The sequence below is a fragment of the Sinocyclocheilus anshuiensis genome, unplaced genomic scaffold, assembly GCF_001515605.1.
Source record: "Sinocyclocheilus anshuiensis isolate Anshui unplaced genomic scaffold, SAMN03320099.WGS_v1.1 scaffold1975, whole genome shotgun sequence".
Lineage (NCBI taxonomy): Eukaryota > Metazoa > Chordata > Actinopteri > Cypriniformes > Cyprinidae > Sinocyclocheilus > Sinocyclocheilus anshuiensis.
This window is the reverse complement of record NW_015549690.1, coordinates 153,252-176,146: the sequence shown is the minus strand read 5'-3', so window position 1 is coordinate 176,146 and position 22,895 is coordinate 153,252. Positions and strand designations below refer to the sequence as shown.

Sequence of the window (22,895 nt, the reverse complement as noted above, 5' to 3'; positions counted from 1 at the left end):
CATGCTGAACTTGTCCAAAAACCGGATCAGGGTGTTGTTTATAATTAGAAAGATATATTAAACAAACATTTTCAAAGGACTTTCCCTTCAGTGTGTCCACACACCCACTGTGCTTCTTCACGCTACATTCAGTCGCTCTTTGTCCCCTGATCATCCTTCTAAACTTTCCTCTGCCATGCCTCTGTCAAACTCTCTCTCTCTTTCTCGTCCCTCCCTCACGTTCACTCAGCTTTGAGTCAGAGTTGCAGTTGTCCTCAGTGACAGCCGCAGCAGTTAGAGGAAGTGTAACACAGTGTGCAGCTCTCACTCTGACTGTTTGGCCAGCACAAGTTTTTATACATGTGCCATATGATGTAGTCCATTGATAGTCTCACAAGGACGAAAGGTAAGGCAGTAGACTTCTTTTTCTTAGACTTAGACAACATCAGACAGTTGCAGCTTGCTGGAGGTATCCTGTGAAATGTGATTCTGATTTCAGCACTGAGAAACCAAGCTATCGGAAAGTTACATAATTACGAGCTATGTCGGTCACTGAAAAGGTCCCTTTTGTTTCACTTATTTGGTTAACATTTTTTTGCACTCGTTCTGGCTTTTTGGATATTGTAATATTGTTTTTTGCTCTCCTTTTCTCATTCCTCTCTCTAGTTTCTTGGAAGTAGGTTCTGTTACTTAAAAGTAGATTCTGTTACTTAGATTCTGTGACTTAAAATGTCTTGGCAACGGATCAGTTAGTTGCATTGTGTTGCTGGTCAGTTATAAACCATATCTGAGAGGATGAAATGAAGGGGAAGTTTTCTTGTGAAATCAGTAGTGGGTAAAAGTGCACCTGAGGCTGTTAGCCATGGTCATGTGTGAGTGTGTTTGCTTTTTGGTAAAAAACCTTAGCTATCAATTACAGTAAAGAGTTTTCTGTTAAAACAGAGTGCATATAATCATGCCCAAAATAACTTGATATTACGTTCTGTGTTTTATAAGCTCAAAACTATGCAATTTAAGTTAGATTAACATTCAGCATCATGAAGTGGAAAATAGAAGAGTTAGGTTAATGTGACCAGCACATTAAAGGGATATTTCAGCAAAACATTTACTTGAGCGCATGTGTCTTTCTTCTGTGGAACACAAAATAATTTATTTTGAAAAAATGTTTCTGTGCTTTATTTTTTTTTGGTCAGTGAAATTTAATACCAATGTTGTTTGGACCCATATGTTCCACACATTATGTTATTTGGTGTTCTGCAGAAGAAATAATTGGAACAGCATGAGAGTAAGTAAATTATGACAGAATTTTTATTTTTTGAATGTTCTTTAGTAAATTGTAAATGTAAAGTAATGTCTTTTTATTTTCTCTTGATTTTTATGTAACTATGTTCTGTATAATTGTGTGTGTGTGTGTGTGTGTGTGTGTGTGTGTGTGTGTTTGTGTGTGTCAGCAGTCACAGTGATGATTATTTCCGCTTACCTCATTACGTAAGGACCAAGCCACAGTATGGCATCCTGGAGAAATTCTAGCAGTATTAATGTTATGGACTCAGCAGGTGAGAGTTACAGCTTTTGGAGACACTTCTGGTAAATTATAAATAACAAAAGGTGCTTTTTGACAAATCACTATTTGAATATTTGATTATCCATTTGATACTTTTAAAATGTACAGTTCCATTCAAAATTTGGGGTCCAATTAAAAAAAAAATGTTTTTAAAAGACTGTAAAAGTCTTTTAAAGACTGTAAGGCTGTAAAACATATTGTGAAATATTATTACAATTTAAAATAACTGTTTTATATTTTAATATATTTTAAAATGTAATTTATTCCAGTGATGGCAAAGCTGAATTTTCAGCAGCCATTATTGCAGTCTTCAGTGACATTATGACAGTCACAAAACAAAATAGTATTTTGATTAACTTTTCAACTGACCCTAAACTTTTGAACGGTAGAGTATCTCACACATATCAATTGATTTATATCAGCATTCAAATGCTATGCTGTTGGCTTCTCTTTAAAAAGCTGAATATGCTGCCATTGAATCTGAAATCTACCGTAGCCTGCTAACCATTATAAGAGAAATGGACACTGAGCAACCAGTTGTCAACAAAGGTAGGACTCACACTTACAGATTACACCCAACAAAAGAAACACATACACCTGAAGGCCAAACCCAGATGCAGTTGATTTCCTTACATGCTATGTAAAGAAAAAGGCAGGGTATAAAAACATGGTTCCTTTAAGAACCCCAATCTTAATCAATATGTCATCTGTTGATGTTACATATAAAGGCCATGTAAACAAATTGCACTAATCTGTAAGCATCAGTATCATGGAACAACTGGGGTGCCAATTTCAAGTGGCTGTATCAATGCACAAAATTTGTTGCATACATATTCTAGTTTGGTGTATATAAGAGCTGTTTATTTTTGTTCATTCTGCAGGGATGCTGAGATGGACATTACATAAGAAAGTACAGGGCAGTTCTCTCAAGAGTCTGGCTTTGGTGAGAGTGGCCATCAAGGAACTAGAAAGAGTGAGTCACTAGTTTCTATGTCATAATGCTTGTTGAAATATAGCATTAAAATTCCCATTTTAGTGATTGACAAAAATAGTTCAAGTATGTTCAGTTAGTATTTCCCAAATGCTATTACTGTATTTAAATTCCTAGTGTTTATTATGACAACATTACTTGAAGGTACTTGCCTGAAAAATTTGAGATGATTATCTGTCGCTACTGTCACTAAGAAAAAATAGTTAATTTATTACAGTTATAATAGTTAACAGTAATGGGATAATTAACTACTAATAACAGTTAATTAACTCATAATTAATGATGATTAACATAATTTCAACACACAAAGGATAGCGGTAGGCTGTGAGGATTTATAGAATGGTTTATATGAATTAGTGAATGATTGGATGGATAGATAATAAACATGATTTTCCTTCTTTTTATATATAGGCTGAAAGAACTGACTGCAAGAAACATCTCATTCCTCTGCTTAATACACTCATATATGCTGTGATGCAGGTAAGAGAAAGGATGGCTGCTCTTCTACTTTTTAACTTTCCTTAATTTTACTTTTAGACTAGTGATGAGACTCAGCTGGTTTTGAATCAGGATCCAGATATTTCATCAAGTGGTGATGTATTTAGCAAACATATCAGAACATACCAACCAGTTGAAACGCACTGGTTTAGACATTGGCACATTTGCTTGGTTAAAAATGTCTTGGAGTCTGAGCGTTTGTTCACTTGTATGCACAGAGAAGTGTAATTTCCAGAAAAATGTTGGTCAGTTCAATCAATTTGCATCTTCTGAAGAACATTTGCTTTAAAATGAAAATGTTGTCATCATCTATCCATTCTTATCAGATAGTCAAAGCTGCTCTTTTCCATACAACACAATTTTTTGAAATTTAAATTTGAACCCAGGTCCCTTTGTATACTAAACAAAAACTGTAGAAGCCACTAACATCCTGCATGACATCCTTATGTTTCTTTGCAGACTGTATACATACCTGATGACCTCTATAAAAGAGTTTATGACTTCTGCAAGAGGCTGTTGACTTTGCCTCAGCCGTACTGCACTGTGGGCCTTAGTTATGCTGGCCAAATGAAAGCAGAACGATTTGCTCCAGGTTTGATACCTTGTTACTTTCCTCAAACAAAATATGACAAGCATCTCTCCTGATCTTAGTTTTTCTATTGGCTTGAAGCCAAGAAAACATGTCATAAACAAGAAACATGATTCCTGTGAGTCTGATCTACATTGTTTTTTTTTTCTCATAGGCCTTTTGTATGAGAAAAGGATAATTGCAGAACAAAATCTGAAAAATGAACACTATCCTCAGCAGGAGAGGTGAGTCAGTGTGTCACTGTGAGTTAATGTGATCTAAATAAGTATTGAACACCTAAGTCATATTTAAAAATGTTTAAATGTTTGTTTGTTTTTTAATCTTTTTATATATAAAAAATAAGTGGCAAATATAGCCACTTTATATAGCAAATATAAAGCTAAATCATTCATCACAAACACTACAACATTATATAAACAAATAAGAATTGTCAATTTTGATTTCATGGTTACTTTAACATTAATGCAATAGCTAAAATGAAATAATAACTTTTACATAATTTGTTAATCTTGGGTAATTTTATTTGTATATACCAGGGGTGGCGAACTCCGGTCCTGGAGAGCCGCAGCCCTGCAGAGTTCAGCTCTAACCCGAGTACAGCTCCAACCCTAATTAAAACCCACCTTCCTGTAGCTTCCTAGTAACCCTTCAGACCTTGATTAGCTTGTTCAGGTGTGTTTGATTAGGGTTGAAGCAAAACTCTGCAGGGCTGCGGCTCTCCAGGACCGACGTTCGCCACCCCTGGTATATACTAATACATTTCAAGTTGAATAAATTATTGCATTATCAATTAATTAATTAAATTAACAATGAGCAATTTATACATTTATTTATAATTTATTTATAAATTTATAGAACAATAAATTGTTCATTGTGAGTTTGTGATACCTTATTGTGTTAAAGTATTGTGTAACCCAAACACTGTTTAGTCACTTTCTGGTTGTCAAACATTAGTGGAGCATGTCTGTATTAATAATGATGCACTACACATGTGAACAATTATTTATAGAAAAGGTCTATTGCCATTTGTGTTTTTGGAGCAATCAGGGCCCTAATCGTTATTTTTAAAGTGTTGTTTATATTACTGTAACATTTGCTTACTAATTGCTGAACCTGTACTACTGTCATAGTAGTCTCGCGTAGCCAGACCTTCAGACTGATGGCTGAAGGTCTGGTATTCATGGCAGCTTTCATTGGCCAAGGCCCGCCCATGAGGCCGTTTGACCGACATGTCAAACAACCAATCACAGTTCGTTACGTTCAGCATCATGTTTCGGGCATGGAAATGTCGCCACAATAACAGACCGGTGTGTAAAACTCTCGGACGTATTTTAAAGATTCTCTGCCGCGAACTTTAAATATTTCACATACTTTTGAAAAAACAAAAGTACGGCATCTATATTTCCAGGCGGAACGTTAAAGAATGTGACACGCACGTCCACCGGAAATCCTGTATAATTCAACCAATCCGACGACGACTTCGAAACTCCTGAAGTGTTTCCACTTTTGTGTGCCACATGCATCAGACGTTTAGCCAACGGTCCGTGGGCGTGACGTCTGAGGCTGAGACTACTGTCACGGTTGCCTTCTGTGGCAAAACAGAACACGGAGATGAGGATAAACTCAAAATAATCTTTAATCCACAATCCAAAAGAGGTAACACAAGGCAGGGAGCACAAGGCAGGTAGTGATACACAAGAACCACAACATTGACGTTATTACCGGACGCTAGATACAGGAAAACACAGGGCTTAAATACTCAAACTAAACGAGATAATTAACAAACACAGGTGGATACTAATGAACTAATAATGAAACAATGAGGACAGGAACAGGAACATAACCAAATATGGGCATAAGGAAACACATAGGGAGCAAAACACACACACAACACGGAACAGAGTCTGACATTACTCCCCCCTCCCGGAAGGCGCGTCCTCATGCCTCACAACATCCAACGGGGAGGGCGCTCTGGAGGTCCCATGGCGGATCAAGCACTTCGGGGCGCCATGGCGGAGCAGGCAGTCCAGGAGGCCATGGCAGAGCAGGCAGTTCAGGAGGCCATGGCGGAGCAGGCAGCTCGGGGAGCCATGGCAGATCAGACAGTCCAGAAGGCCATGGCGGAGCAACCTCCGAAGCCGCGGCCCCTGCCCCCGCCCCGGCCTCTACGGCTGGAGCCCTATAACCCCCCCTCCAAAAAAAATACTTGGGGAAGATTATGGTCTCAAAGGCCCTCCGTGGGCCAGACATGGGGACCGCGACCCTCTCCAGGCCTAATCCAGGAATGGGAGCCCTTCTTGGGCTAAACTCAGGAACAGTAGCCCTCTGTGGGCTAAACTTAGGAACAGGAGCCCTCCTTGGGCTACACACAGGAACAGGAGCCTTCCTTGGGCTAGGCTCGGAATCTGAGGCCCTCTCTGGGCATGACGCGAGTACAACAGTCCTCCTTGAGCTGGACGTGGAGTCAGGGGCCCTCTCAGGGTTAGACTCAGGAACCGCTTCCCTTGAGACAACAGGAGAAGCAAGCGGCTTGGGAATGGCCTCCGTGGCCATGACAAGAGAAGCCGCCTGCCCCAGATGAGCCTCCATGGACAAGACAAGACCGACTAGACCTGTTCCTATGAACACGACAAGACTTTCAAACATGGCTTCAGGGGACATGACTTGACTTTGGTCTGGGGCTAGAGCCATCTCTCGACTCTGGTCTGGGGCTCGAGCTGATACTGGAGCGAGCTCTGGGGCTGGAGCCGACACTGGAGCAAGCTCTGTGGCTGGAGCTGACAACCTTTTCCTCCTCAGGTTCCTTCCTTGGTTAGGGGTGAGGGTGACAGCAGCTGTCAGCTGAGGGCTTAGGGGTACAGCGGCCAGCGGGCTTGACAACAGAGCGGCCAGCGGACTTGAGTGAGCCGCGGCCAGCGGGCTTGACTGATGAACAGCCGACAGACTTGACTGAGGATCGGCCAGCGGGCTTGACTGATGAACGGCCGATAGACTTGACTGATGACCGACCGGCAGACTTGACTGATGAGCGGCTGGCAGACTTGACTGATGAGCAGCCGGCAGACTCGCAGTACTCGCGGTGATCCTGCAGAATTCCCACACTTACTCCACGAAGGGGAGATCTCAGTGGGCTAAGGCGGAAAAATGAGCGGCGACTTCCATGCCGCGGGAAGAAAAAACAAGAAAACAAATGACTTTCAAAACCGGAAAAACAAAACTAGGAGAAGGGGCGCCGCTTACTGTATTGGTCCGGTAATCTGTCACGGTTGCCTTCTGTGGCACAACGTAGAACATGGAGACGAGGATAAACTCAAAATAAACAGTCTTTAATCCACAATCCAAAAGGGGTAACACAAGGCAGGAAGCACAAGGCATGTCGTGATACACAAAAACCACAACATCGACATTATTACCGGACGCTAGATACAGGAAAACACAGGGCTTAAATACTCAAACTAAATGAGATAATTAACAAACACAGGTGGATACCAATGAACTAATAATGAAACAATGAGGACAGGAACAGGAACATAACCAAATATGGGCATAAGGAAACACATGGGGAGCAAAACACGGAACAGAGTCTGACAACTACCAGATTTTTCAGTTTTGGAACACTTTAGAATGGGGATTTCTAATTATCTAAAGCTATAATCATAGAAGGGAACAAGGAAGACATTGTTGACAGGGCTCTTTATGAAAAAAAAATAAAAATTGTTTAGTTAGTCTAGGTGTGCCCTTTTCTAATGCAGCACAACATAACATAGGCATAGATGGGGAAAACCAGCACAGTAATTAATGAATTAATGAATGGTAATGAATTGCGTCCAGTCTACATTTTGAGGTTGACATGGCTGCTAAAGTCATCAGGAAGCTTTATCAAATAAACCTCACGTCAGCCCAGTTAGAAGTGAATCAGATCAATTCACTACAGATTCAGATTTTTTTTTTCTGTGTGAATAATTGTGAGTTTTTGATGGCTGTGTTCTGTGTGTGCCGTGTTCAGGGTGTTTGTGTTTGCGGATCCTGCAGTATTTTCTGAGTCTCTCAGCACTGTTCTGAAGGCTGACATTGAGGCTCATGGAATGTTCCGGAACCCGTTGAGCTTGATGCGCTGCTTAGTGCAGCACAGTGTTCAGGCGGTACTGGGAGAGGATTGTCACGGGCCCTCTCTCAATGATGCATTGCAGGTCAGTAATGTTATCTAGAAAAGCTAGTTTTGGACTAGCATAACCAAGAAGTTCACTAGCAAATCCTAAATCCTGAAAGTGACTGATATCTCCTTTTGTGTTCCACAGAAGTAAGTAATGCATTCAGAGTTAAAACTTTATGATGCACTTTTTTCATTGTTTGTTGAACATATCTGGTAAAACAAACAATATAATATAATCTAGGTGCAACTGAAGAAGTTTGGGATTAATAGTTTCATTTAGAAGGATGCAATGAATTGATGAAAAATGACTTTTACATTGTTACAAATAAATTGTATTATAAATGGCATTCATTTGGAACTTTCTAATCATCAAATAACTTTGAAAAAATGTATCACAGTTTCCACATAAATATTAAGCAGCACAACTTTTTTTTCCAGCTGTTATAATAATAACAAATGTTTCTTAAGCACCAAATTGGAATATTGGAATTATTTTGAATGATGTGACACTGAAGACTGGATTGGCTGGAGTGAAAATTTTGTTTTGCCATCACAGGAATAAATTAAAGTTTAAAATATATTAAAATAGAAAACAGCTTTTTAAAACTGTAATAAAAATTCCCAACATTGGTGTTTTTACTTTATTATTCATCAAAATGCAGCCTTGGTGGGCATAAGAGACAATAAAACAATAAAATTAATACCGACCCCAAACTTTTGAATGGTAGTTTAGGTCCTGTTATGTTTTTATTATGTATCTGCATGTCTGTACATAGATATGGTATGAATTATTCACTTTTCTGATATACTCCATATGTCAGTCATCCGCAGTCACACTCAGAATTGATGTTTTCTAGGCAGCAACATTTATCACAGGTTTCTATATGAGTATGGGTCAAGAGTGTGAAATATTCAGATGTTACATTTTGTTACGGCAACAAGCTGTAAATCAGAATGAGCCCTTGGACATAGTGCAACATGCCATTTTGCTCTTACCTAGTCAAAACTGTCCCTCTGCTGAAAAGTTTATGCAAGAGAAAGGGATTAATTATTCTAAATGAATGAGAAATGGCCTGTACCTACATTTAACCTGTGTATAACGGTCTAAGTAGGCTACTCTATAATTTTAGTTGTGAGACTATACAATGATGGAGACAAAGGGTGAGCATTTATTGCAGGTCAGCATCTCTCTGTCTCTGTCCACACGTCAGCTGTCTGCAGTTTATTTTCAGAAAACTCAAAGCAACAGGACAGGACATCCACAGGACATCCCATATATGTCTGTCTGAATTAGGGCTGTATGTTTGTGTGTGCATCTGTATTTGTGATTTCATGCTGTGTGGCTTTCTGTGTAGGTGTTTGTGTGTCTGATTATTTGTCTGTGCATATGTCAGGACTTGGACCAGGACGTGGAGTCATACTTTAATGAAGTGCTTGCAGCAGTGGACCAGAGCACAGATGTCAACAGAGGTGATCGGGGGCAGATCAGACAGAAACTACAAGAGATATACTTACAGATCCTCCATGACACAAAGAAAGGTACACTACAAAACTATTCTATTCTATTCTATTCTATTCTATTCTATTCTATTCTGCACGGTTTCTATATTCTTATCTATACTCTCTCACAAACACAAACAAACACTCTTGACCGAATCCATCTGTACCAAAATAACTTTTTTCTTTAATAAAAGACCTAGATATATTTTTTAGATATTTGATTTTCAACTTGTGTAGCCGGATCAGGAAGCAGGATTTGTTTGTGGTGTCATTGTGACGGTTTTGGGTTTCAGGTCTATTGTCCAGTGGCTCCCTGTGCGATGTTCCGCTTCCCAATCCGGAGATGAGCTTCCATCTGTGGTGGGAGGAGGAGGAGCTCTGTAAGTGGGATTCATTTGCTAAAATATTTTGGCAGGGGTTATTTGCACTAATAGCGTTGCAAGATAACAGTGTAAATTAGATGCTATTTACACTTAGTGCAAAAAGTGTCAGATACTATTTGCACCTCAGTGTTTTGTAGTACATTATAAAACAGTATGCAATAATATCAACCTACTCAGTGTTTATTTATTCAAATAATAAATGAATGTTTCTTTATTGGGACCTTTCTTGTCCCTATCCCTAAAAAGCCACCCTATACCTACCCCGAACCATCCTGAATCATCCACTCAGGTCCTGGAAGGACCATATCAAGTTTCAATTATAGGCCTATTAAACGGCTGTTAAACACTTTATTCCCATTATTAAATACCTGCTAGTGCTTTTTTAGCACATTTTGAATATGTTCTTCTCTTTAAATTAATATAAACAAGCTGTTATGTGATGGGGGGAAAAGGACAAGTTCGATACTGGAAAAAGGCAGATTCGAACTTGGGTCGCTGCACCAAAAGTGAAATCGAGTGTCCTTAATTCTCCACGCCTTTGTCCCAACTACTGATTTGCTTTATTTGTTAGTGTGCATATAAGGTAGTGTTAAAAGTCTTTGACAATGATTGACTGATTGCATTGAATGCACTGATTGAATGATTGCAGACTTTGGTATCTGGTGAATCTGAGCATAATTTATGAAATAGTTGAGATCTCATCTGATACACTAAAGGAGATACCAGTGAGATACACAGTAAAATAAATGCTTTTTTTCTGGAAACATAAAAAGAGATTATTATAGTAACTTTTTTTAACTACATTTACATAGTGCCTTTTATTAAAGTCAAAAGTGAGAGATTAGATTACAGCAATAAAATTATTTTTTCAGGGTTAGATCACGTAAAAATAGATCTTAGCATACGTGAGCTCATCTTAAACCAAGAGAGTTACTATGATGAGGCTATTCACTAAAATACAACATATCTTTTCATCCTCTCTGTCACAGGGAGAGAACTGGCTAAATTCATCCGTTCCGGATCATTTAGTGAAAGCCTCATGAGTTCAGAGGAGTTCTATATGTCTGACCTCCCCACAGACCTCAACTCAGACATGCCACGGCACTCTGTCATGTCGACAGACAGTGGTATAGAGCGTGACATGCAGGGAACTGAGGCTTCTGACATGGAATTTACTGGAGGAAGAACCTTAAAGCCTGAAATTAGCAGTGGGCGGCTTTCACGGCGTGGAGGAATTAAGGTGAAGCCGTCAGTCACCGACAGCATGGCTCTGATGCAGGATGCACTGGAGGAGACGGGCACAGCTGGCAGCAGTGGCACACTGCAGAGGAGAGCAGGAAATAGTAGCAACAGCTTGCCCAAGGAAGAACGGGACTACACTGCTAAAATAGTGGTGATGGGAGATGACCGGGCAGTGGGAAGGCTGGCCAGGGCATGCTACTGGTTAAGGTATGAGACATTATGTCATCTGTGATATTTGTTATTATTTGACTCAAAGACAAATGAGAGTGTCTATGATCTGGTGTAACCATCAAGTAAAAAGTAATAACATAATAACATTTATTACTTACAGATTGAATACATTATTTAAAAAAGTATATTATCAATATTGTAAATTATTAATTTAGAAATGTCATTGCATTTTAGGGAGTTGCATCTCATGACATTTTACAACATGAACTAACCTTACCAGATCACAATAACATCAAATTATCTGATATTTTAATAGACTTATTGAATATGACACATAGTCATTAGGGTCTGAAGGGGTCCTTTTTATATTGTTTTCTTGTTTTATACTTGTTTGGCTTTTTTCTGCACCACGTGATTTTGTTGACTATACCAAATGACTTTTTTGTTTTAATAAGAGTGATGTAGGGTTTTTTCTTCTAAGAAATAATAATACAATATTTCATCAAACTACTTAATAAGGTTTCTCTTTTCAGTAATTTTATCTTTTTAATGAGACTTGTTCATCATAATGTTATCAGGACAGTTGTATCACCCTGACATTTTTGCTATTACCTGCCTTGAAGGCGGACAGGTTAATAATCCTGAAAAGGGCTTGAAGTAGCAACAAAATTCAAATAACTGTCAGTTAAATGTATCTTGGCTTATGGGGTTGGTATAGAGTAAACATACTGTACATACTCTACAAACAGATCACTTCAATTATTGTCTGTCTATTGAAGAAGACTTTTAATTCTCTGAAATAAGCAGGTTTTCTGTATGTTTCCTTATTCTAAGAAAATCAGATCCCTAAATGCTTTCACAGCACTGTGTTTAACGTTCTGTTATGATTGAATTAAGTTTCGATAGCAAAATTTTGGCTTTGCTTCACAGGAAACGGGAAGCCAGGAGACGGTTTCTTACTATGAAAGTCAACCTACAGATGTACTACATCCCTGTTGCTCCCCAGTCGTCTACAGCCTCTCCTGTAAAGGTATAATATACCCTTTCCTTCCCTTTAAGTGGTAACTTCAGCAAGTGTACTGTGGTGAATACTTGTGCATTGTGTTCATTTAAAAAAAAAAAAGAAAAGTATTTTCAATTTTTGCAGAACTAGTATGATCTTACACAATATCTGTTTTAGGAGAATGTGCCCTCTACAAGCAATAACATCTGTGCTCTGGGCTCTTATCTTGGAATGGTGGATCCATGGTATGGATGCAATGTCTGTAGTCTTGGCCAGATGATTCCTGATCTTGCAAGAACGGTATGTCAAAAGATGTTTAGCATATTAGCCATACTTGGGTAAGTAGTGTGGGCATGTGTTCTTAGCAGATTATGTCAGTCAGTATGGAATGAGGAAGTTTGAAAGTTTCTCTTTCAGGTTTTTTTCTCTCTCTCTCGATCATTTCCTTGTGTAAATGCAAAGTTAGTAACTGTTCATTGTGAAAAACATGTTCCTCTTGCCATTTTGGCTTACGCATTCGTTTTTTCAAATTTGTTAGCCTGTTTATTGCTTTGTTTATTAAGAAGTTTGTGAATAAATGCCAGAGTTTAATCCAGGATATATTTACATTACCATGCTCATGGCATATATGCAGATATCCCCTTGTGAAAAACAAGTATACATTAACATACTTTTAAAATAGAGTACACATTACAGAAATAATATACTTAAAAAGAATATACTTAAGTGCAAACTAAATGTAATATTTTCAATCACTTAATTGCATCTTAATTGCAATTAAATGAAAATGTATCATAGTTTTAATTTATATTAAATCCTGAACTTTAGCATGCTTTTTGACCCACTTAAGTAGGATTTAGTACAATTAGTACAATTTAAATGTAATTTCATAATTACTTCTATTGTCCTGGAAATATGGCTAAAGTGTACTGCTTAACATGCTGACAAGCATTCATGGTAAACTATAATATACTTTAATGTAATTTCTAACTTTTATGCCATTTACAACCCCAATTCCAGAAAAGTTGGGACGTTTTGTAAAGTGCGATAAAATCAAGAATCTGTGATTTGTTAATTAACTTTCACTTTTATTTAATTGACAAAAGTGCAAAGAAAAGATTTCCAACTTTTTTAAATTTATTTTGTAAATATAAACAAATTTAGATTTTGATGGCTGCAACACACTCCACAAAAGTTGGGACAGATGCAAAATAAAAGTGAAAGGGTTATAGAATATCCAAATTAAGCTGTTTTAAACCGTTCACAGTAAGCAGGTGAACTGGTAATAGGTGAGGGTATCATGTTTGAGTATAAAAGGAGCATCTCAGCCTTTGCAAGCAAAGCTGAATCATGGCTCATCACTTTTTTGGCAAATTTCACGAAAGAAGTGTCAAACAAATCAAAAATCACATTTCTCAATGCAAAATCGCAAAGAATTTAGATCTTACACCAACCATATACCATACATAATATTGTGAAAAGATTCAGGGACTCCAGAGAAATCTCAGTCTGTGTAGGGCAAGGCAGGAACCTCAGTTGAATGTGCATGACCTCATGCTGGGGTGTTAAATACAGCCACATGGGCTCAGGAGTACTTCGAAAAACCTCAGTCTGTGTAGGGCAAGGCAGGAAACCTCAGTTGAATGTGCATGACCTCATGCTGGGGTGTTAAATACAGCCACATGGGCTCAGGAGTACTTCGAAAAAGTGCTGTCACTTAATAGTCTGCCGCTGCATCAATAAATGCAACTTGAATCTCTGTTACTCTAGGATAAATCTATGCATCAATTCTATGCAGTGATGCCGCGGGGTTCTCTGGGCCAGAGCTCATCTCAGACAGTCAAAAAGACAGTGAAAATAGGTGCTGTGGTCAGATGAGTCCACGTTTCAACTTGTTTCTGGGAAAAATGGACATCGAGTTCTCGATCCCAATTAAAGACGAATGGGACCATCCAGATTTTCATCAGCAACAGATGCAAAAGCAAACGTCTGTCATGGTATATGGGTGCAGCAGAGCAAACGGCATGGGTGACTGGAGTATGTGTGAAGGTACCATTGACATGGAGGCATATATTGGAATTGTACAGAGACATGCTGCCATCAAGGTGATGTCTTTCATGAGAAGTCCATGGTTATTAGATCAAGACAATGCTAGGTCTCATTCTGCATGTGCTACAACAGTGTGGTTTTGTAGACACAGAGTGAATGTGCTAGACTGGCGTGCCTGCATATCAGATCTGTCCAGAGGTGTAAAGAGTACCTAAAATCCATACTTGAGTAAAAGTACAGATACCTTACAGTGAAAATTACTCCACTACACGTTACAAGTCACCAATTCCAAAACAACTTGAGTAAAAGTCTTAGAGTATGGGGCTAGCAAGCTTAACAAGATAAGACACACCTGGGGAGACTAATCAAGGGCAACCAATGAACAAACGGACTACAAACTGACTACAAACACCATGGGAGACAGGAAGTGACATCAAAGTCCAGGGCAAGTCACAGAGAGCATGAAACAAAAACAAAAAAAGAGTTGATTTGTGAGGAGAAAAATCACGTTTATTATCTAAAACCAAAATAAAACTGAACACCTAAAAATAGGCAAAACGCACAAGATGCAGTACTTTCAGTGACCTGTAGTAGGCAGTATCACGTCTTTTGTAGCAGAAAAAAACTGCAGCAGAAAAAGCTAGGTCCCTGCAAAATGTAATGTGTAACTGCAACACTCATTTCAAATGTAGTGGAGTAAAGAGTACAGATACTCATTCAAAAAAGTAGTGAAGTAAAGAGTAAAAGTTGCTAATATCTTTGATATTCAGTACAACTACAAAGTATCCGAAAAGATACTCAAGTACAGTAACTAATTACATTTACTCCAATACTTTACACCTCTGGATCTGTCTCATATTTAAAATGTATGACCAGTCATGAAAAGGAGAATCAGACAATGACGACCATGGACTGCTGAGCATCTGAAGTCTAGTATCAAGCGAGATTGGACAAAAATGTTGCTTGCAAAACTTTAACAATTAGTATCCTCAATTACCAAACAATTAAACATTGTAATGAAAAGGAAAGTTGATGTGACACAGTGTTAAACATGCCTTTGTCCCAACTTTTTTGGCTGTTATCACAGCCCATAGCTCAGCACAGCAGACTGACGGAATTGCAATTCGGTCCTACAAATGGCGGCTGCACCACTGTGTGACGTCACATGAAACCCATGAATAGGGAATTGACACCTACCACAGCATCCATATATAAGCTTCTTCAGTATTGTTAGCAGCTTCGTGTTGGCTTAATAGCTAATTACCCTTCTCCATCCCCAACTCCTCCTCTTATCCAGTCAGGATTCGGCCTTCTGATTCCCCTTTGAATCAGACTAATTTCTAAAATGTGTATATTAAATTATTGAATATTAATTATATCTGCAATACATTTATGTTGGTTCTAGTCTGTTTATCCTAGGGGGATTATCGCTGCTCTCCCTGCTCTCATCCATGCTAGGCTGCATGGATGCGCAGGGAGTTCTTGCCCAGAACAGAACCATACCGCCAATCTAAATTGTATGCTAATTGTCAGTTATCTTTGACGATAGTGGTCCTGACAGAATAACATTTTCTTGATTTTATGGCATTTCACAAAACGTCCCATCTTTTCAGGAATTGGGGTTGTACTTAAATTTGTAAGAATGAAATATTTGACTTAATAACAAAGTGCACTTTTTAAAATTGTATTTAAGTGTGCTACGAAACATAGTCATGAAGGTGTACTCTCTTTAAGTACACTTAAGTGGCCTTTTATTTCTTTAATGTATATTATCTGCAAGTACAGTTGTTTTTTTTTGTTTTTTTTTAAATATATACTTTTAAGATTTGAAGTACAAGTGTAGTCTGTTTATCCTAGGGGGATTATCGCTGCTCTCCCTGCTCTCATCCATGCTAGGCTGCATGGATGCGCAGGGAGTTCTTGCCCAGAACAGAACCATACCGCCAATCTAAATTGTATGCTAATTGTCAGTTATCTTTGACGATAGTGGTCCTGACAGAATAACATTTTCTTGATTTTATGGCATTTCACAAAACGTCCCATCTTTTCAGGAATTGGGGTTGTACTTAAATTTGTAAGAATGAAATATTTGACTTAATAACAAAGTGCACTTTTTAAAATTGTATTTAAGTGTGCTACGAAACATAGTCATGAAGGTGTACTCTCTTTAAGTAAACTTAAGTGGCCTTTTATTTCTTTAATGTATATTATCTGCAAGTACAGTTGTTTTTTTTTTTGTTTTTTTAAATATATACTTTTAAGATTTGAAGTACAAGTGCACATTCAAGAGTCATCGATCATCACTCCTAATGAATGATGTCAGTAGGACTTTAAATTATAATTAACTTAAAAAATGCAAATTGTTCTGCTTTGTTTTATTTTTAATCTTCCAGTCCAGCACTGGCAAACCACACGAATCTGACCTTTTCTTAGCTGACATCATCTCGTACTATGTGCGCATGGGACAGCAGCCGGTGTACTTCAACATTTACTACGTTAAGGTGAGAATGAATGACCTTTTGTAATGTTTTACGCGATCATTTTTTTTTCCAGCTGATGGTATGAGATTTCAGGTGTAATTTAATCACCAAGTAAGTTTGCATGTAGAAGAAACTTTTTGTTGTTGTTGTTATTGTTGTTGATAGTTACTCTGAAGTTTGCAATAAATGTGTAATATACAAAATAAACATAAAAGATGTGAAAGCAGCATAAAAAGAACAAGAGAAAGTGTAAAGAGTGATAAACTCTGTTCCATATTGAGCCACAGGTCAAGCTATTTAGGTCATTATTTAAGCTGTTAAATGATCTACAGAACACTTTCCAAATTAAAAAATACCAGTCTTGTTTTTATGCTCTGTTCTATTTGTCCAGATTTACTTTTCCGACAAGTCCAAAGAAGCTGTGGAAGAAGTTTTTGTCACAGACCTGGAAGTGGATTTTCCAGAGTTCAGAATGGCCCAAGCTACACAAAAAGGTATTCAATAACAAAATTCAGGATAAGTACAGTCAATGCGACACCTAATTTAGGCCAGCGGTTCATTCAGCCAATATTTACAGCCCATATTCTTTCCTTAGACACTGTCAAACAGAGGAAGATGCCTGCCGAGCTGTGTGGGGCACTGATCTCGTTTAGCTACTTAAAAGTGAGTATCACTTCTGCTGTCTTTTTTTATTAGAGTATTTATACAGTACATTCATGTACATAGTCACATATAAAATGACTGGTGTTGCTGATTGGTCAGTTTTCCAGTCAGTGACATTCTTTAGTTACAAAGAAACATTCTGGATTTTTTTTTCTAGAATTAAAAATTAACTGACCAGCAAATCATAGTTGACCTCATATGGCCCTTCACATTCCTTTTAGGTGTCGCTAAGCAATAGGGAGGTTGAGAGAGGGTTCTCACTCAGAACCACAGGTGCTCAGATTTCAGCAATACCACAAAACAAAACTGAAGGTAAAGTTAAGTTATTTGAATAAAAGGTATTTCTTTTCGTTAATCAATTTAGATAAACATTAACTTTAACCTGAACAATTTTAAGTGAATTACTATTTTTACTTCCCACTTTGTAGATCTCAACTGTCTCATGGTCGTTTTCAATAACATAAAGGCAACGAGTATCATGGTAGGTGTCAGACTCTGTTCCATGTTTTGTGTGTGTCCTGCTCCCCATGTGCCTTCCCATGCCCTTATTTGGTTAGTTTCCTGTTCCTCCCCTGATTAGTGTTTCATTGCTCCCAGGTGTGTCTCGTCATCCCCTCCTCCTGTTTGTATAAATAGTGTTCCCAGTCCCAAGTTCTCTGTCCGCTGTTAAACGTCTTCCTGAGTTCGTCTCCCTTGGTTCCTGAAAATAAAGTCTTGGTAAAAGTATTCTCCAGCGTCTCCTCGTGTATGTGCATCGTGACAGTAGGTCTGACTAGGCCAAACTGAGAAAACTACATTCTTTTCTTTCTTTCTTTCTTTCTTTCTTTCTTAGATAGATAATTTATATATGATCTTTTTCACTTTCTGCTTTTGTTGCTCATGTTTAACTGTGAAGTGCTTTTAGCTTGGCTGTCATGAGAAGTAAATGCAACTTATATCTGATTAAGTTCAGATATTTATGCTGTGATTTTTATTTTTATTTTATTTTTTATTTTTTAGGAGACAAAGATCAGAACATGCAATTTTAAATTGAAGACACCAGACAGATCAACTTTCACAGTGCGTTTGGACAAAGACTTTCGAAGAAAATTTATGAACGTTGAAAGGTGAGAAATCAAGGCTTTTTTTCCTCATGTTATCTTTTTAATTAAGAGGCCCATTATCTACTCTACCATTCAAAAGTGTGGGGTCGGTAAGATTTTTTTTTTGTATTTTTGAATGAGGTCTCATATGCTCACCAAGGCTGCATTTATTAGATCAAAAATACAGTGAAAACAGTATTTTAAAATATTATTACTGTTTAAAATAACTTTTTTTTCTATTTTAATATATTAAAAAAAATATGTATTCCTTTGATAGCAAAGCTGAATTGTCAGCAGCCTTTACTCCAGTCTTCAGTGTCACATGATCCTCCAGAAATCATTATAAAATGTTGATTTGGTGCTCAATTAACATTTCTTATTATTGTCACAGTTCAAAAGAACAGCATTAATTTGTAATATACTTTTTTTGCAACAACGTAAAAGTTTTGCTGTCACTTTGGATTAATGTAATGCATCCTTGGTAAATAAAAGTATTACATATATAAAAAAAAAACTCTTACTCACCTCAAACTTTTGAACAGTAGTGTATTCTTAAACAATTTGAATCCAAGATTTACTTGATTTAAAAAAATAAATAAGAATTCAATAAGAATATGAAGAAAGAATAAATATTGCCTTTTTCTTAGAGTGAAACTAATTAAAAAAATAATACTGATTGAAAACAATGATTTCGTTGCATTGTATTATATTTTCTAACACAGCATTGAGGTTGCTCCATGTCGAGACCCTGGATATTATGTTCAAAAATCCTTAAAGTCAAAGTTCATGGCAGAAGGCAACAGTGATGCTGGACTGAGTAAATACATGAGCAAAGGACTGACTCTGCCCATTAACACGTTTGCTGGAATAATCGACTAAACGAACAAGGATCGAGATGGAGGATGCTTGCTGTCAACATAAAGGCCAGTTCTGGACTCTTGCAGTATGTTATGTGTATTGTGTTTTAAACAATGCATTGTGCAGTAGTGTCACCATGTGATCAAATGATCAGCTAAGACACTTCACCAAGCAGGCTTTACTGCAATAAATACTCTTATCTGTGAATCACAAGATGATCAGTCCAGGAAGTATTTTAATGTGTAACACAGCTAACTCACTAACACTAATGCAGTCATGGTATTGAGCTTCTCAAAGACTTAGGATTTACTTGAACTTGTTTTCTGCTTCAACAATCAACTTGCTCCTTAATATGTACACTTTAAGTACATGTGAAGGAGAGAATTCTTTCATCTGAATTTTCCACCAGAAAAACCAAGTACATTATAATGCAGGAATAATGTACAGTGATTAGTATGTCTGTATAACATAAAATACATGCCATATGACCAAGTGTTTCAGAGAAACTGACATTACCTTTGCACTTATTCGATACATTCTTTGTTTTATGCTTTTATTTTTATCCCACTATAGATGTTTACATTTGGGACCTTCCATAAGAAGTTTTTATAGCATCAAAAACATTTTAAAATGAAAAAGCATAAAGAATGTGAATTTTTATTACTGTCTATGTGATTGATAATAGCACTATTGTTACACAAATGGTTCAAGCTTTGAAAGGTTGTATTGTGCACCAAGCTGGTCATGGGTCAAAGTCTTTCTTTAAAACAATGATTAGTGGTGCCAATATTTTGATCTGACTTCTACGCATCAATCTCTGTACATTCTGAATTATATTTTGGGGTTATTTTCCAGCAGTTCTGATCTGACCCCAATAATCCCAGTCTACCAGTTATTCCAGCCATTTATTTTAAAGAACAAACGGTAACACTTTACTTGAAGGGGTGTGCATAAGACTGACATGACACCTTCATAATCATGACATGACACATGTCATGAATATGAAGGAGGTTTTATGCATGTTTATGACAACTGTCATTAAGTGTCATTCGCTCAGTTATGTCATTTTTAATGCAAATATGACATTATTTGACCTAACCCTAAGCTAACCCTACCCCTATCCTTACCCCTAACCATATAGCCCATAACAAAGACATCTCAAACAATGTCATCTTTGAATTAAAAATTACATAACTGAGCGAATGACACTTAATGACAGTTGTCATAAACATGCATAAAAAAACCTTCATATTCATGACGTGTCATGTCATGATTATGTAGGTGTCATGTCAGTCTTATGCACACCCCTTCAAGTAAAGTGTAACCGAACAAACATATAATCACAATAATATTATTAGGCAACCTAATTCAGTTCTATTTCTTTTAGTTTTATGGCATTAATTTATGCCAAAAGTTTGCACAATTGTTGATTTGACCTCTGGTTTTGTAAATACATATGCTATGTAAATGTAACATTTTCAAATTATTGCAAAAAAACTTGGGTCCAGATTTATTCACACAATTGCAATGTTTAAAACTTTTTTTTTGATGATGATGATGAGGATGATGAGGATGATGATGAAGCAATATGAAATAAAATTGAAGGTACCCTGGCGGTACAAAAATTGTTGTTGTTGTTGTTGTTGATGATGACCACAAGATGTCGTCAAGGAGCCAGGAACAGCGGTGCAACCGCTGCCGCTGCGTAATGATATCTATTTATCCACAGCCGTCGCGATTTTCCTCAGCAACGAGAACCGCTGGATCCGTTGCATTTAGTGAGCTTTCTTGATTTACCTATCTTAACTAAGTGAAGGTATTTGTATTATATTTGGCTTCAGTGGCGTGTGATGGATGAAAAGCGCAGACCATCCTGTCAGTATGGATCCCTGGAATGCACGAAATGGAAAACAGACGTGGACCAAACAGGTATCCCTACACCTGTCTCTGTATCAAAACCTGTCAAACTGTATTGGTGAAAGGTATAGTAGACTATCACACACTTGCATTTTCTTCTCCACTGGGGTTTGTGCAGATTGAATGCCACAGGTGGAACTTCTGCTAATGTAAAGAATGAGTGCAGGTTGGAAAGTGTTATGCTGAGATCTGAAAACAGCTAAATCTCATAGTTTAGCCATGCTCTACACGGAGATATATTTTGTGTAGATTGCTTGCTATGCGGTTTTAATGAGGATTTAGAAACAGATATTTTTAAAATCAGTCATGGAAATCAGTCATTTGAACTCAGAGATGGAAAAGCGATTAAAAATATTTTGCTAAAATGTGTGCACCCTTCTACTCTCCCATCATAGGGTAGTGAGCCTTCTGCTGCTTTCAGCTCAGCTACTGAACCTTACTAAAAAAAGTTTCGCAAAATAAACTTATGGAGATCATCAGAGTAAAGCAAATTCAAATAGGTACATTAAAATAAGCAAACTATATTATGTATATATGCATACACACACACACACACACACACACACACACACATCAACTGTACACTTCAAAAAAATGTTTGTAATATTTACCGAAAATGACTGTAAAAATGTGACAATAAAAACCTTTTAATAGTGAAAAATTCTACTGCATTTTATGTAACTTTACTGTAAAATGCTGTTTTTTTGGAAGTAAGAAAATTTTCCATTTCATTTATGGTGAAAAGCAATAAAATTACTCGTCACATATTTTATTTAAATAGTTTTGTTTCTTTACTTTTTGTTTTTTATTACACGTCTAACCAAGAAATTCCTTCTGCAACACTTGAGTTATTTTCTGTACTGTACCGCATTAATTATACTGCTTTCTCACTCAGTAGAGCACATGTATTTGAATGATTTTTCTTTATGAATGCCTAACTTGACATAAAAAGCCTCAATGCTTCAGTGTTACCTTACACATGAAGAGCAACTTGCCTCTATAGGCACTGATTTTTGAACAGCTCTTTTTGCAAGCATTTGTGATTTAAATGTTCTAGTGTCATCTTAGATCAGTACCTGAAGATACCTATTGATGGTTTGCAGACGATTAGGGTCATGTGACAAATAAGAAAGGAAAAAGAAAATGTAGGTTTACTAATCTTTTTTTTATTTTTAAAGTCTACAGTACAGAATAAGAATTTAGATTAAATTTGAATGCTGCAATAGGAAAAATAGGGATCAAGAAATCAGTGCTATTATTGTTAAATAACAATGAAATGAAAATAAATTAAAGTTAAATAGATATGTAAAAGAACTAATAAAAAAGACAAAAGCACATTGCAAAATTGCTTAAACTATATATATATATATATATATAAATAAATAAATGAAAGCAAATTAATACTTTTTTCTGCTGATGGCCACATATATAATTTCCTTTGTCGATGAACATTTATTTAATTAAGACCAATTTTAGTTTTAAATTTAGGTTAATATATGAATGTATAAAGGAAAGTATATATTGACTGGTCACCATTTTTTCACCAGCTATTATTTAAAATTGTTAGATGGTTAATGGTTAAAATTGTTAATGACAATTACATTTTTAAAAGTATACTAATTTTATGCAAGATGATAAAAATGACATGATAATTATAAGTTAATTAGCAGAATTATGTTTAAAGGTGTTTTAGATTACATATAGCACAGGATATGCCAACTTCCCAAAAATATTTCATATCAAATGCAAAAAAAAAAAAAAAAAAAAAATGCT

At 36.9% G+C, this 22,895-nt stretch overlaps 2 protein-coding genes across 2 annotated transcripts in view; both read left to right on the top strand.

The window, feature by feature from the left end:
• Positions 1-283: 283 nt before the first annotated feature.
• Positions 284-19,785, top strand: LOC107660471 (phosphoinositide 3-kinase regulatory subunit 6-like). Its single transcript, XM_016449775.1, has 20 exons — positions 284-385; positions 1,431-1,535; positions 2,003-2,092; positions 2,425-2,516; positions 2,946-3,014; positions 3,492-3,624; positions 3,776-3,845; positions 7,628-7,811; positions 9,169-9,313; positions 9,568-9,654; positions 10,647-11,106; positions 12,001-12,100; positions 12,251-12,373; positions 16,516-16,623; positions 16,994-17,096; positions 17,198-17,265; positions 17,487-17,577; positions 17,694-17,746; positions 18,265-18,371; positions 19,070-19,785. Exons 2-20 carry the CDS (start codon positions 1,487-1,489, stop codon positions 19,224-19,226), a joined length of 2,289 nt encoding a protein of 762 aa, XP_016305261.1. The 5' UTR covers positions 284-385; positions 1,431-1,486; the 3' UTR covers positions 19,227-19,785.
• Positions 19,786-20,944: 1,159 nt separating this feature from the next.
• LOC107660467 (uncharacterized protein C16orf45-like) overlaps positions 20,945-22,895 on the top strand; it is a 9,435-nt gene continuing 7,484 nt past the window's right edge. The window contains exon 1 of the mRNA XM_016449772.1: positions 20,945-21,134. Within this exon, the coding sequence (XP_016305258.1) occupies positions 21,056-21,134 (79 nt within the window). The 5' untranslated portion in view covers positions 20,945-21,055. The remainder of the gene's footprint in view (positions 21,135-22,895) is intronic.